Source organism: Gymnogyps californianus, chromosome 1 (genome assembly GCF_018139145.2).
Source record: "Gymnogyps californianus isolate 813 chromosome 1, ASM1813914v2, whole genome shotgun sequence".
Classification (NCBI taxonomy): domain Eukaryota; kingdom Metazoa; phylum Chordata; class Aves; order Accipitriformes; family Cathartidae; genus Gymnogyps; species Gymnogyps californianus.
The window spans coordinates 81,663,233-81,677,753 of record NC_059471.1 but is presented as its reverse complement, the minus strand read 5'-3'; the positions used below and the strand labels follow the sequence as shown (position 1 = coordinate 81,677,753).

General features: G+C 39.4%; 1 protein-coding gene across 1 annotated transcript in view; it reads left to right on the top strand.

Annotated features, from left to right (window-relative positions):
• Positions 1–14,521, top strand: part of ARHGAP6 (Rho GTPase activating protein 6) — a 343,048-nt gene that overhangs the window by 318,985 nt on the left and 9,542 nt on the right. The window contains 4 exon segments of the mRNA XM_050913825.1: positions 2,819–2,969; positions 4,118–4,266; positions 7,599–7,778; positions 13,082–13,179. Coding sequence (XP_050769782.1) covers positions 2,819–2,969; positions 4,118–4,266; positions 7,599–7,778; positions 13,082–13,179 — 578 coding nt within the window.

Here is a 14,521-nt window from a genome sequence, read left to right as displayed (position 1 = left end):
CTACTGCTGAGTGGCTGGTGTAACACAAAGCTAAAAAACATTCATGGTCTGCAGAGGCAGTTGTTAGATCAACACTGAACTAGATAAACTATTGAAAAGTAAGTTGCCTGTCATTTGCATTACAAGCTTCAATGTCAAAACATATATTATTATTCAGGGTTGAGTACAATTGCATCATACCTCTGGGGTAAAAGCAGAGGGCTTGTATCATTTACTTGCAAACTAAGCCTTACTTCGAACGTCAATGACTTTCACCAGTTTTTCTTTTACTGTGTTTTCAAAAGCTGAGGAAATCAAGCGATTTGGGTATTTATGTATTCTATTACATGGACTAATTTATTGAACTAAGTGAACTAATATATTTCATTAAACAACATGGAAGCATCAGCTTGGCCCTTGCAGTTACAATAATAAATGCTGTCAACATGAACACATGGGAAAGTCTGGATTCAATTAAAATTCCACTCATTTTCTGAACCATGGAAAGCCAAACCCAGTATTTGGATTTTGGTGTGCTTTTGCAGCTGTTCATTAGTTTTTCTTGTGTAGAAAGTAGGCATAGTTTTGTTTCCCTTCCTCCCCCAGTTAGAAAATGTCCTATTTCAACTGTAGTTTGTTGCAATAAATACGTAAGTAAGTAAATGCACGTGCCAGCAGGATTTTTGGTTGGTGAGCAGGAAGAGAAAGTCTGGAACAAGTGTGTCTATTACAAACCGCCTCCTTCACATTCAGTGGGGTGTAGGACAAAGATTCCTGAGCTAGTGTTGACTCAAGGTGATCTGTCTGGTACATTGGGATGCCAGGTACCAGCTTGTGCCCAGAAACTATACAGATGCTTGAGCAGAGCGTCGTTGCCGAGCTTAGGGTGGGCAGCCCTCTATGCTAGGCCTGGTGACTTGGCGGCGGCTCTGCAGGTGAAGCAACCACCAGACCCTGAGGTTGAAGAGCGACATGGCTGGAGCTCTGCTCTCCCATCCCCTCTCCCAGCACGGTTGTCCTCAGCTCTCACGTCTTAAACTCCAGTGGATGCTGTAGTTCACCAGGTGTATTTTCCAAAAGTCTGAAAACATTCCCTGTGAATGAAGTCTGAGAGACCTGAAGTTTAAACTTAGAAGTATACAGTTTTTAACAGCTGTGATACCTGGGCCTGAAATGTGGCCATGTTTCACCAATGATTGTCTGATATTGTGCTAATTAGGACATCTCTGTAGGCCTCACAGGATATCAGATCAGAAGTGTCATATTCAAGACTGTAAGAGCAATTTATGATTTAGACAGCTATTTGGGAAGTCCGAATTCCTGATGCAGTGCTAATCTGTTTCCTCAGCTGCTTTTGGGCAGTAAATGCAGAAGCAATCTTCTGGATAGAGGTAATTTATGGTGCTCCACAGCGATGTTCCACATTTGCCACCAGTCTGAAGAGTAGAATTGAGCTGGGAATGAAATCCCCAAGTTGGCACTGGAAAATCTGTGACCACAAATCTGCAGGGGGAAGCATAATACTAGATAAAGAACAAATTCTGGTCTTCATAGCATAATTATTCATTATTAGTAATGACTCATATTAATAATGTTAAAAGTAGTCTTAATAAATTAGAAAGGAGGCTCTAGTTTTTATAGAATACCTTTCACACTCGTTATGAAAGCACAATTTCAGCTGAAAATATGGGATTTTCTGCATTCCTCCACACTATCACACACTCAGGATAGATTTGCCTGTGATCAAGATTTGCCACAGATTATCACAGACACATAGTTTGCTTGTGACTTTCTTTCTTCTTTTTGATATGTCTGTAATAATCCTGGTAAAAAAGCTGATACCTCAAATTTCCTCTTGTTTAGTAAGATTTAGATATAATTACTCTCTGAGAAGGTATATGTGAGATCATGATACCTCATAATATTAGCAAAGATGCGAAATTTTCCTAGAAAGTAGTTTTAAAACATCTTGACTATTTTAAAAATCAAAAGACAGTAAAAAGTTGAGCGCTCAGCCTGAAGAAAGTATTCTGCTCTTGGTGCTGGGAAACCTCTGCAGAAAAGTAGGCTTTTATCTTTTTATAAGGCATATTGGATGTGGGAGAGGGATTTCTTCTGCCTTTGGGAAGTGTGATGCCTTTGAATTATACAGAATTTGTCTGAGGACTGTAGCTGGAAAAAAATAGCGATACCTCGTAATGATATTACTTTGCTGTTTGTTAACTCCCTAATGATGATCACTTAGTGAATATAACTAAATTAGGAAGGCAGAACAAGATGTGTGTGGACAAATGCCATGAAGTCTTAGTGAACCTGGCTGCTTACTGCTTGTGCTTAAATACAGTCTTAAATCACAAGAGAAATGTGAGTTTGGTGGATATTAACATTGTCTTATTATTAATGTTTTTGTACAAAAAAGTAAGTGTTATGAAATGCAATTTTAGTCTTTCTAGTCCTAAAATCTAGGGATAATGCAGTAAGGTGGTGTAAGAAAGTCTTTCTTGCAGTTTTCCTTATTTTCCCTTGTTTCTGCCTTTGATATTAATCTTACATTTCTGCAAAAATTATATTTACTTGGGCACATTTTTTCATAACAGTGCCATATATTAGCTGGAAAGAAAGAATTGTATTTTATTACAGTCGGGTACAAACCTTAAGTTATGTATCATGGAATAAGTAGCAATTAGACATTAATTTTATCTTTGACCTTACCAAAAACTAGTCATGTCCAATCTGGAAAGTGAAAATGAGTAAATCTACATCTTAAAAGTTTTTCTGTGTTGGGATGTACTAATTGGGACAATAAGTGACTGTGGTTTTGTGTCATCATCTTTTTCAGTTACGTGAAGAGTTTGACCGGGGCATAGATGTTGTCTTAGACGAAGAGCACAGCATTCATGATGTTGCTGCTTTGTTAAAGGAGTTTCTTCGTGACATGCCTGACCCGCTTCTCACCAGAGAACTTTATACACCTTTCATCAACACTCTCTGTGAGCTCTACAGCATCTTGATTTACCGATTTTCAAAAGCTTACCTGTTTGAATTCTTTGATCTCTACTAACTGTGTTCTTTTTTTCTGTGCATTTAATACTCTAGCCTTGATTTGCTCCAAAAATTTGTATAGTATAAATTTGCTGAGGTCTTTCCTTGGTTTTCATACTGTGTAAGTATAGCCCAGAAAACTAGAACAACAAAGATTTCACTTATTATATCTATTTTTGCATTTGTATATAGGATGTGATTCATGTTATCTGTTAAATCCTGACGCCGTCATTGGTTCAGCAGGAGTAGATGACAGACTCCCATTTGAATCCTGGTATCTTAGCGCCATTAATGCTTTTACTTTTTAGAGCTGTTCACTAACCAAAATTCCAGTCTGGATTCAAAAACCTAGCTTCAAAAGCTCAAGTTTCATCATAGTTAATGGTCCTCAAAGCCATCGTATTAAGTACTCCCAAATGTGTTACCTAAGACCTGAGTGCAAACTATCACGGATTTGGGAAAAAGTAAAGTTGGACCCTTGGCGCTTAAGCTGCTGCCTGGTATGTGTTCTTCAGATTCTTTCTAGCCCTCATGTCTGAGATCCTGCCTCTGTCCCACCTTTGTCACTGGCTACCATTGCATTTTAGATGGTTAAAGTGATGGTGGTTGCAGAACGTCCTTTATATCTCTAGTTGCTTTTCCAGTCTCCCAGTACCTCTGCAAGATGTGAAATTGTAAGAAAACCCATTTAAAATGGCTAAAGCATAAACCTGACTGGAATGCTTCCCAGCGGTGCCCTGTATATAACAGTAGCTATACCTAAATGAATGGAGTAAGTAGGAAATCAAGCAGAATTTTTGTGTCCAGTGACAGTGATGGACTGTGCAACATGGATTTTGCTCTCTTATAGGCTGAGAAAAGGTGCTATGAACCTGTGAGCAAAAAGTTGACCAACCAAGGGAAAAATCCCATAACACTATTTGTTACACTTTTGATATTTCCTTAGAGTTTTCTCTTTTTCCTTCTCACATTATAAGGAAAATGATACTTAAACAAAGCTATTCTTATGCCTTCCTTTGCGCTGGGAACAGTATATTTTTTCTGCTTTTAGGTTAGCTGGAGTGATTTTCTTAGAATGTATTTTTTCCCCTTTTAGTATTAGAGCCAGATGAACAGCTAAGCACCTTACAGCTTCTCATTTATCTTCTACCTCCCTGTAACTGCGATACCCTACACCGGCTACTGCAGTTCCTCTCCACAGTGGCTGGCCACGCAGAAGACACCACAGACAAAGATGGCCAAGAGGTAAGCCCTGGTCACTTGTGTCCTTTGACTTTGCTTAATTCATGATCTGAAAAGAGATCTTTAAAGCTGTGAAACAAACACGATGGTGGCGTACCCCGGAAACATGGGAGAGATTTCATGTTCTTGCCTGCACATTTGCCGTTTAGTGGTTTACTATGTTCTTAGGGCTGTGAAAGTTTAATTTTTATATGACTTAATCAGTAAAGCATCTACCACTTCCTTTGGGAGATTCACAGTGTAATTGACCTTGTTGTTAAGAACAGCTAATGTTATCCATCCTTTTTTCCCCGTTTGTTTTATCCTGTTATATTCTATGGAAAGAATACTTACATAGAAAAGTGTCAGGCATTCAAGAGTATGCTTTTTCATTCTCTGTTGTTGCTTTCTTCCGTGACCTTTGGACATAGAAATTCACTTCTTGGTTCCCTGAGCTTCCTTGTGTGCACTGGGTAGTGAAGAATAAAAAATAAAGGACAGGAACTCCAGCTGTGTCCTTGCAACTGACAGACCTAATCGCTAGTTGGAGTCAGGGTCCATCTTTGCCTGTTTTCCTTCTGGCCTCCTTACTGTTGCATTCTGGACCAAATTCAGTGGAGAGGTTGGAGTGCACCCACCCCACAGACACAAGAACGCCCGTAGCTGCGTGGCTGAGCTGTACTTGTGAGCATTGACACGTGTGCATCTGCGCCGTTCACACTAGAGAAGATCTGAAAATCCAGGCTTCCCATTTTCTACCACGAAAATGCTTGAGCTAGTGGGCTGCTCTGCAAAAGGTGGCAACTCTGTTAACTTTGGATGAAATGGATACAGCCTGTCACTGCTTGACAAAATTGTACCACTTTATCTGTGGGAAGGACTTCTCTGTCCTCTGAACTGCAGCAGAGACTACTTCTGAGGTTACTTCTGAGACTCTTCTGAAACTCCTAGACAATTTTGTCTTCCAGATGGAAAACTCTGCTGACTTCTGTCAAATTTGGACACCTTTTGCAGCTGGCTGGTTTTAACAGTTGGCACTTTGAGTTTTGCCGAATTTCTGCCTCAAGCCCTAACTTCCAATGTGCTGTATGTGACTTCAAGGCCTATTTCACTTTTAAATCCACTTTAAATGCTATTATTTTTGTCCTCAGCAAGCAGTTGATAAAAAACTATACCACTGTGATGGAAAGCATTTAAAAAGAGCAGCCTGTAACAGTTGTACTGTGCTCAAAAACATGCATAAGCTAGCTAAGGTCGTGGTCCCCCTGGTCCTGCGAAGAGTTCTCTCTTGGTTCATGAATGTACCCAAGAGGATCTTATTGCAGGGCTTAAGCGAGTTAGTTTGGCCCAAGAGTTGTGTGAAAGGCATTTTCATTCCCCTTAACAGTATATCAGCTCTGCTACAGGTATTTTGGCAAGGCAGATTTATGTAACCTGTCTTGGCGGTATTGTAAGCATCAGGAATATTATGTGCAATTGGATACCTTTTATAGATAGTACAGTATTCTGCTCACAATTATTTAAGCTATTCATGAAAAATTAAGTGAATAAAGGTATACAGGGCAAGAGAAAGTATTTTATCAGACTGTTTGCTATCACTGGAAGGAAAACAGCCAAGCTTTGGCACACGAGCCCCCTTCACAATTTCTTTCAAAAGCCCTCTCACGAAGATGAAGACGGATGACTAATTTTATTAAAATTACTCATTCAGTTGATTTCAATGGATATGTTTACAACATTTTTTAAGGGATGCCCTGAGGCTGCCCTTAAGACAAGACTCACTGTTTGTACCAACAGCCTGCACATGCAGATCCAGGCACAGCCAGAGGCTGCCCCTGGCACACTCGAGGCACGGCGTGCCTGTGCATCCTTGGTGGCTCAGTACTCTGGCAGAGTTTAAGAAGCAGGTCACCCGAAAAACAGCCAGGTGCATGGTGGTGCGCAAATAAGGGAGTGTGCTGTACTCACAGTCATGCTGGGATGAGTCTCTAAACAAAGAGCCAACGTGTTTGTTATGGCTGCCCATGCACCTACTTAGTGCAGATGTCTTTCCAAGATTACAGTGTTCCCACTGATAAAAGGAAAAGCTCTTTTTACTATCACCTCTGTGCTGTCTAGTTGAGCTCTGTAAAAAATAAACCAGGTGTAGTTGGTGCACAGTTGTAAGTTTGACTAGAGTATTCAGTAAATGACCAGCTACAAAAAAAAAAATTAAAATACTACTTTGAAAAGATTTGTTTTGTACCACTCGTTTCTTGAAATGCTGGTTTTACTGCCTCTTTTTGGTGCCTCTTCCTGTCCTTTTTTAAAATTAATTAGTTCAAATGTAACTGAAACAAATGAAAAATAACTCTCAAGATACTTTTTTGTTCTTCAGAAAAAACCTGCAAGAAATACTGGGTCAACAGCTGAAATTCACTTACAGTCTTATATAGTCAAACTGCTGGCATCTTCTTCTGCATTCCCAGAATAGCAAACAAGTGGAGACACAGAGAGGAAGCACATGACCGCTGCTTTTTGCTCTGTTAAAAGAATAGAAGGGGAAAATGTAGTCTAATCACAAATATGACAATTAAAATTTTGATTTAATAACCTGTATGACATATTTTTCAGATAATTTCTGTCTAGTCTAGTATGTATTCCTAGCCTTCTACTTCCTCCAAAATCAGGTTACTATTGCTTCTTTGAGCACAGAGTCATAAAAGTAGGAAAAAAGTAAAAGAACAACAAAACAAGACAAACAAAAAAAACCCACAGAAAAACCAAAAAAATCCACCCAACAAGTAAACATTTGGCATGTTCTAGGAAACAAGCAAAAAGACAGGGAAATACTAATAAAAATAATGAGCATGCTCCTTAATTATCTAAACTGTTTAAACATGGAAAAGTGTGCTTTTCCTCACCATGTCTGTTTCAGATCATGAGTGCTACTTGAAAAAGCTAACAGTTTTGAGTATTTGGTCCTAAGAGACAGTAATATGCTGAGGTGGTGAAGCAGGACGGAGGTTTCCCTGAGTTCAGAAGAAGTATGCTACTGCTGAGCTTCCAGGGAATTAAGGGCAGGCAGCAGTTCCACCTTCTACTCCTCCCATCCATTTGAAAATATATCCAGAAAATCCACAGTGCTTGTTGAGAGATGTCCAAACAAGGTGTTTCAACATTTCTAAAAAGTGTTCATTTTTTGTTTGACTAGCACTCGCTTTTGGTTTTGATGAATGAAGCATCTGCCAAATCGGGAGGCGGGGGGTGGGGACAGAGAGAGAGAAGGGGGGGGGGGTGGTGTAGATGCGTGTATATACATATCTGTATACGTTAGACCCTTGGAGACGCCACCTCCTTTATATTCTGTTTTCTAGATTACTGGGAACAAAATGACATCACTTAACCTGGCTACCATCTTTGGCCCTAACTTGTTGCACAAGCAGAAATCTACAGACAAGGAATTCTCAGTTCAGAGCTCAGCTCGAGCTGAAGAGAGTACTGCTATCATAGCTGTTGTACAAAAGATGATTGAAAACTATGAAGCCCTTTTCATGGTAGGTGGATGTTTCTTCACATTACTCCTATGCATTTTTAAGTTAAATGAGGAAATACCCGGTTGGTATTAAAGTAGACTAGGATGAAATAAACTGTGGAAACTGCATTAAATTAGGGTCAATTATTATTGGTAGAAGAAGTAGTCTTCTATCAAGGAGAATGCTTTGCAGTAAGCAATAGTAGTAAAAAAGTGTACTTATATCTTGCCTGGAATGGTTTCTATGCAGATAAGAGTATCTTCTGTAGATTTCTGTCTGTGGAAATGATGGGGTTGGCTATTCAGTTGTATACTAAACAACGCACCAGCATTGCTCATTCGTTTTGAAGACAAGACAGAAAATGAGCTTTCAATTCTCAGTTTTGGAAGTCAGGGAGCCAATTTTTCTGCAGGGAGTAAGAGATCCTTGGTTAATTTAAGGAATAGCCTCCCCTACCAAAGACTTTCTTGTTGGTTGGATGGGGAGGAAGGACAAAGTTTTCTCATTTGCCAGTTGGATAAGAGGAGTAAAGCATAAATCCTGACTTCCTTTCTGCTCTCTTGCTGAAGTGAGGAAGTTCTTCATAAAAGGGATGATGACCTTGGACTTGGACATATTGTTTACTTAAGATGCAGCTTAGTTAAATCACATTCCTCGTGCCTAGCAGTTACCTGGACAGTTCATTCTGTGGCTTTACCTTTTCCTCTTTTTGTCTACAAAATTATAGGTCAGCTCAGTATGACTTGTGCCTGAGAGAGCCTTGCTCTGGGGTAGCAGAGGCCAGTCAGACCTAGGGGTGGGCACTATCCTATCTTCATTTTAGTAGGCATACATGTCTTACCAAAACCAGTAGTCTTGAAAAGGTGAAAATAGCTTTGGTTGTTGTGTCATGAAGCTAAGCAGCACTGCATGTTACACTGAGGAGATCAGTTCCCAAAGCAAGAGAAAGAACACTCTGGAAACCTCCTTTAGTGCTCCAGCAAAGCTGGGTGCTAGATACCTTGACGGGAGAGGATGGACAAGCCTGGACTGTGGGCATGTGGGACTGATGGCCACATAGTACTGTAAGGGGAAGGTGTCTACCAGATTTCAGCAGGGAGAAGAGCATGAGAAAGCAGTCATGAGCCCTGCCTATCAGTCTTAGCCTCAAATGAACTTCTTTGTGGTTTTCTCGTCTTTTCCCTCACACTGTATTGCCTTTCATTAGATCCTTTGCTTTATTTTTATTCTTGTTCCAGTGAGACACTCAGCAATCTTTTTTTTTTTTTTTTTTTTTCCTTAATGCTTTTCACAGTTCGGGGAAACTTTACGTGCTATTTTTCCTTCCACAGCAGGAAAAGAAAGTGACAGAACTGCACTCTTGTGCAAAGGTCTGCTGGCCCAGAGTGTGGATGGCACTAGCAAGTTTAAAATAATACTTGAATAAGAATACTTGGAATACTTGAAGTTTTCTTATTGTTGTTTCTCTTTAAAAACATTTTACAGCACAGCCACATCTCAGTACATAATACTTAGGCACACATTCCGCCTTTCAGTGTGGAAAGGGTGGGGCTTAGGGTTAGACTAACCTACATATGGTCTCTTTTAATTGTGACAGATTTATTCCTTTATCTCATCACTGCTTGCATTTTCATCTGAAGGTTAAACGAAGTGTGGGAAAAAAAAGGAGTTTTCTTTTGTTTTCTAGAGTAGCTTTTCAGATTGTGGAGGGAGATTAGAATCAGATTTCAAAATGGGAGGCTAGCTGCATGTGAGAGAAAGCCAAACGTATCTCAGATGCGCTCCTGAAAGCTGACATACATTGATGTGAAATTTATAGAAATGTCTAACAGCTGAGCATCTCTGGGTGCTTTCACTCTTCCCATTGCCATAGTTTAACAAACAACATGGCAAGGTCTGCCTGTTTTCTGAAGTAATGTCTAAACTCACACATGATACTTGATGTGTAGGATTGTGTCAAATTGCTCATAGTTAGTGTTTTATAAAGCTTCTAACAGGGTTTACTTTCGTCTTTTTCATGTTTTCAGCAGCAGCACAGAGAGACTCTTTGTAGTCTGAAGATAATTAGCCCAGTGCATCATTTGGTAATAGATGCATTGAAAGGAAAAGTCTTGTATGTGTAATTGTAATAAAACTCTGATCATTTGAAATCAGGCAGCAGCTATTCGTTTTCCAAACCCGTAGGAGTGGGGCCAAACCAGAACTGCTGTTTATATTTGACATTTATGCTACTTATAAAAACATCTGGACTCGAGCATTCAGCTACAGCTATAACATACAGTGTATTGCTGCTAAGGTGTTTTTGTGTTTGGGTTTGGTTTTTTTTTTCTGTTTCTTTTGTATATGGGGAGGTTCTAAAACTCTGGCTTCAGCATTGAAACTGGAACAACATTTGTGAAATAAAACCTAGGAAACCAGGATGTGTTGTGACACCCAGGCCACAATATCAGAATGATTCGGATGTATTGGTGGGTCAGGAAGGTTCTATTTGTCAGAACAACCCAGGATACTGGGGACTGTTTTTATTAAGCAATTATCATTGACATCAGTAATATGCAAACGTGTGGATTTCGTATAGAAAGTGGGTTCTGACCTTGCTTCATTGATGTTAAGGATGTTAAGGCCTTTTATATCCAGTTCTTATCCATTTCAGTGAGTCTTAGGGATGCATTAAATCATTTTACGGGAGTGTACAAAGGACTGTTCTTTGCCAGTCTCTGAACTATGCCCAGCAGCTGAATGCGGGGAGGCACAACTCAACCACGCTTTGTCTCATTGGCTTTGACTTGGCATGGAGGATGGAGAAGAGCAGCTTGGTCATGCATTTTCATCTACTCGTGCCCAAATCCAGCCCAGCTGCAAAGAAGCACTACATAGTGTCTGAAATGTCTTATTTTTTACTGTTAGAGGCTACTGTGGCCTCCCCACTGCAGAGGCAGTCACACCCTGCCTCTCCGTGCCACATCAGTAGCAAGGGACAGCACAAAGGAGACACTTCAAGGGTTTCTCCACCCTTCTGTGTCTCAATAGCTGTGACTCTTATGTAGCACCCAGCCCCAAAATCTCAGAATATCTCCTACTCTACTGGAGTCCTGACAACCCCAGAGCCCTCTGATCCATCCCAGTATGTGCTCAACAGCTGCAACAGCTGTTATTTCAGCAGTGCCTTGGCTTCCCTTCTGTCCCTGAATTTCAAGTTCTTATCCATCTACTCAGCCACAACTGCCGGTTAAACAATCAATTCAATAACAGGTGTTGCAGCTCTGTAACATCTTCCTGAGATACCAATATAGCAATTGTGTAAGTTTATAATTACATGCATATAATTTCTACACTTGCAAGTTAGTTAACTAAACTGAAGTAAATTGCTGCACAGGAGGAAACCCAAAACCAGTAGATAGCTAGCAAGGAGACCATCAGTACAAATGTAGTTGAAGGATCATAGATTAATATGCCCTCACTCACTCAGATAAAAGTCCTATAACTCAAGAGAACTGTTAAGTTTGGGTTTCACTGATGCTTTCAGTTGGAACTGAACTTCCTGTTGGAACTTTTTCAGGTTCATTTTTATGGAATGAAAGACTGATTTATTTTTTTTTTTTTAATAATGGAAAATGTATTTTTATTTTTCTGACAAAGTCCTCAGTAGATTCTTACAAGTTTATCAACTTGATATAAAGCTGAATAGTAAGTTACATACAGAAAGATGTGGATCCTGCTTTACCCTCAGACTTCATCTGGAGTTTATTCTACTGTATAGAAAGGCTGTCTAAATGGAGACGTGACAGCACACCAGGTTTCCAAAAATGTATTCCGATAAAGAAAAGATAATGTGTTTCAAGACTGGTATATCAATGACCATCAGTAAGATAATTTTCCAGCTTAGAGGCTAAATACAATTTTTTAAAAAGGAATATGTGGTCACACAAGTTTTTCATAGAGATTTTGGATCAATTTGAATTAAATGATGCATATCTTCATTTATTTTCAAATTATTTCCTTTTTTAAAGAAATATGCCTTTTCTGTAACTTGACTCCCCAAATACCTCCCAAACTGAGGTATTCCCCTGAGGAATCTATTAGTAATTCTATTCCTATTTCCCAGGAAATGTCAGGGAGAACAAATGGCCCATGCAGTGTGACCTGAAGGTCAAGAGATTCAGGTTCTGACAAATTGCATCCAGAAGCATATTGCACAGTTGATGACCCCTTGCTGAGATTATCTTGCGTCCAGCTCCATCCATCATGAGTGAACCTGGGCTGTTAGTTCAAGTTTCTCAGATGGTTTCATCTGTTTCAGTGCTTTGAAGGTTGAGTTGAATGTTCCACTGTGATGCGGACAAACTCACTTAAGGCTTGATAAGACTCATGTAAAATGCAGTTGGAAGCACAGAGTTTACTTGGACAGGTTTTGGAGTGTCATTCCTGCTACCTGCCCAGGAGATCTGGCTATCTCCTGCAGCAGCTGAAGCTATCAAGTGTTTTGAAGGTTCATCTCCATATAAAGTCACTAGAGGGAGTTAGCAAATCAGAAGGCCAAGCTCCAAAGAAGATGACGCAAATTCTGGCTGAGCCTGTTGCTACGACCCGAAGTCCAGAGTGGCTGGAGATCCAACAGCCACTTGTAAACCTGAGTTAAGGACAGATGAACTCTGTAATGACTCAAGTTCTGATTGAGCATAAGCAGGAATTTAAATGCTTCTAGATCACAGGATTTGGCCATATGGATACCTGAACATTAAATGTTTATAAGGCTTCATTTAGAAAAATGTTGACATTTGGCAGCTTTCACTGACATGAAGCAATTGAAGAATTCCGTAGATAGAACAGTTACCACGAAATTTCCATATGAGAAGGACATAAATAAGTCAAATGCCACAGAATATATGAAGAAACATTCTCCTTCCTGTGTAACTACATTTCACATTGTTTCTAAAAGAAGAGAGGTACAGTCGCTCGGAATGGAAATTTGTAAATGTCCCCAGATCTTTGAATGGGGATATAAGGTGAGGACCTTAAACTGGAGCTTTTGAGATTGTGATACATGAGTAATCCCACTGTTGTTATCAGATATAATACTCAACTGGATACCAATGGGTTATTCAACGGTAGCCAGCATTTGACATTGTACAAAGTCATCTTTAGTCCTATTTCACCTATTGTTACATGAAATTCCTCTTTTAAGTGGAAGCTTCTGAATATTTATTTTATATACTCTCCGTAAGTGTACTTGCACTTGGTCTTTTAGATTAAGCATAGTACCAAAATTAATGTACGTGAAAGGATATTAATCTCCAACTAAGTATTTTTTGCTGTCTTCATAGGTTCCTCCTGACCTACAGAATGAAGTGCTTATTAGCCTATTAGAGACTGACCCAGATGTTGTGGACTATTTGTTGAGGAGGAAGGCTTCCCAGTCATCGTGAGTAATCAGTTTTTTCATCATCCCTGTTTCTGCTGGGAATTTCTGTCTCCCACTGGAAGTGTTCAAAAGGTTCTAGTTTTCCACAGCTCTTTTGCACTGTCTACAGTGGAGTAGAAATATCCTCCCCATTACACAGACTCTGCCAAAGAAATTATGACTCTTGTACAGTGTTTTCTAAAGACAAATCTTGTTTCCCGATTCGGAGGAAAGATTGCATTCTGCTGCAGAGAACAGAATGACGTGTACATAAAAATATTCAGTGCACTATTATCTGACAGGATGTATTCTAGTGATCTGCTGGTTCCTGTCTTGGGTTTGTTGTAGTCTTCAGTAACAGGAGGCGTGTATTACACTGTCCTTGAAACACACCCTAGAGTGCCTTAACACAATCACGGCTAGCCGTTTGACCAGTTTGTTGTTCTTTTCTATTGTATACACATAGGACATTGTAAACAAGTCAACTGCCGCAACAGCAGGTTTATGGAGACTCTTTGGATATGATTTAAGTGTATGCTTTGTGAAAGATCTGAAGAGAAAAAAAATCACCGGTCACTATTGCAGTTATGATACATAACATATTCCAACTTTGTGTATGGTGTATATATGCCTACACCCGTGTGCCTTGATGCTGTGAGTTTGTACATTTGGATTAACAGGATTCCTGGCTTTCTCACAGGACACACAGTCATTGCCTTTATTCTAGTGAATCCCAATATGTCAGACTCAAAAATCACAAAATTTGACAAGCTTGCTTTAAGTAATTTTTAAGAGGTTTCCTAGACTCTAAACTCTCTGGGACAGATTGGACTTTGTCTTCCTGTGTGTGTGGAAAGTGCCTAGTGCATTCAGAATATAATTAAAATTGAATTTGTACAGTCAGTTAGCTATGATTTTTTTTCTCTCCCTCTGAACATTGTCTAGTTGGAGGTAATGTAATAGTGTGCCTGGCTTTAAAGGAAGAGATATAAAAGAAATAGTGTAATTAACACATGGAGGAAGAAGCTTTCTTTAATTATAAAAATTAAAAACAAAAAATATGTGCAGAATATGTCATGTGTTGTAAAGGATTTTATTAGTTTGTTGACTTAACTACATGAACACGTAACTTGCAGTAGCAAATTATCACAGATCATCTGATTTGTGGTAATGGTCTCTGTGTGTTTTCTTAGTGTACCACAGACATGAAATAATTTCAGTTAGTTTATGTCTGACTGACAAGTAACCATGTGTATATTTAGATCACAATAAGTGCAGGATAATTAGAGTTACCTTAACTGTCTTTTACACTTGTTTCACATTTGCCATGAGCCAAGACCACGATTAGGAGAGGCACTGCAAA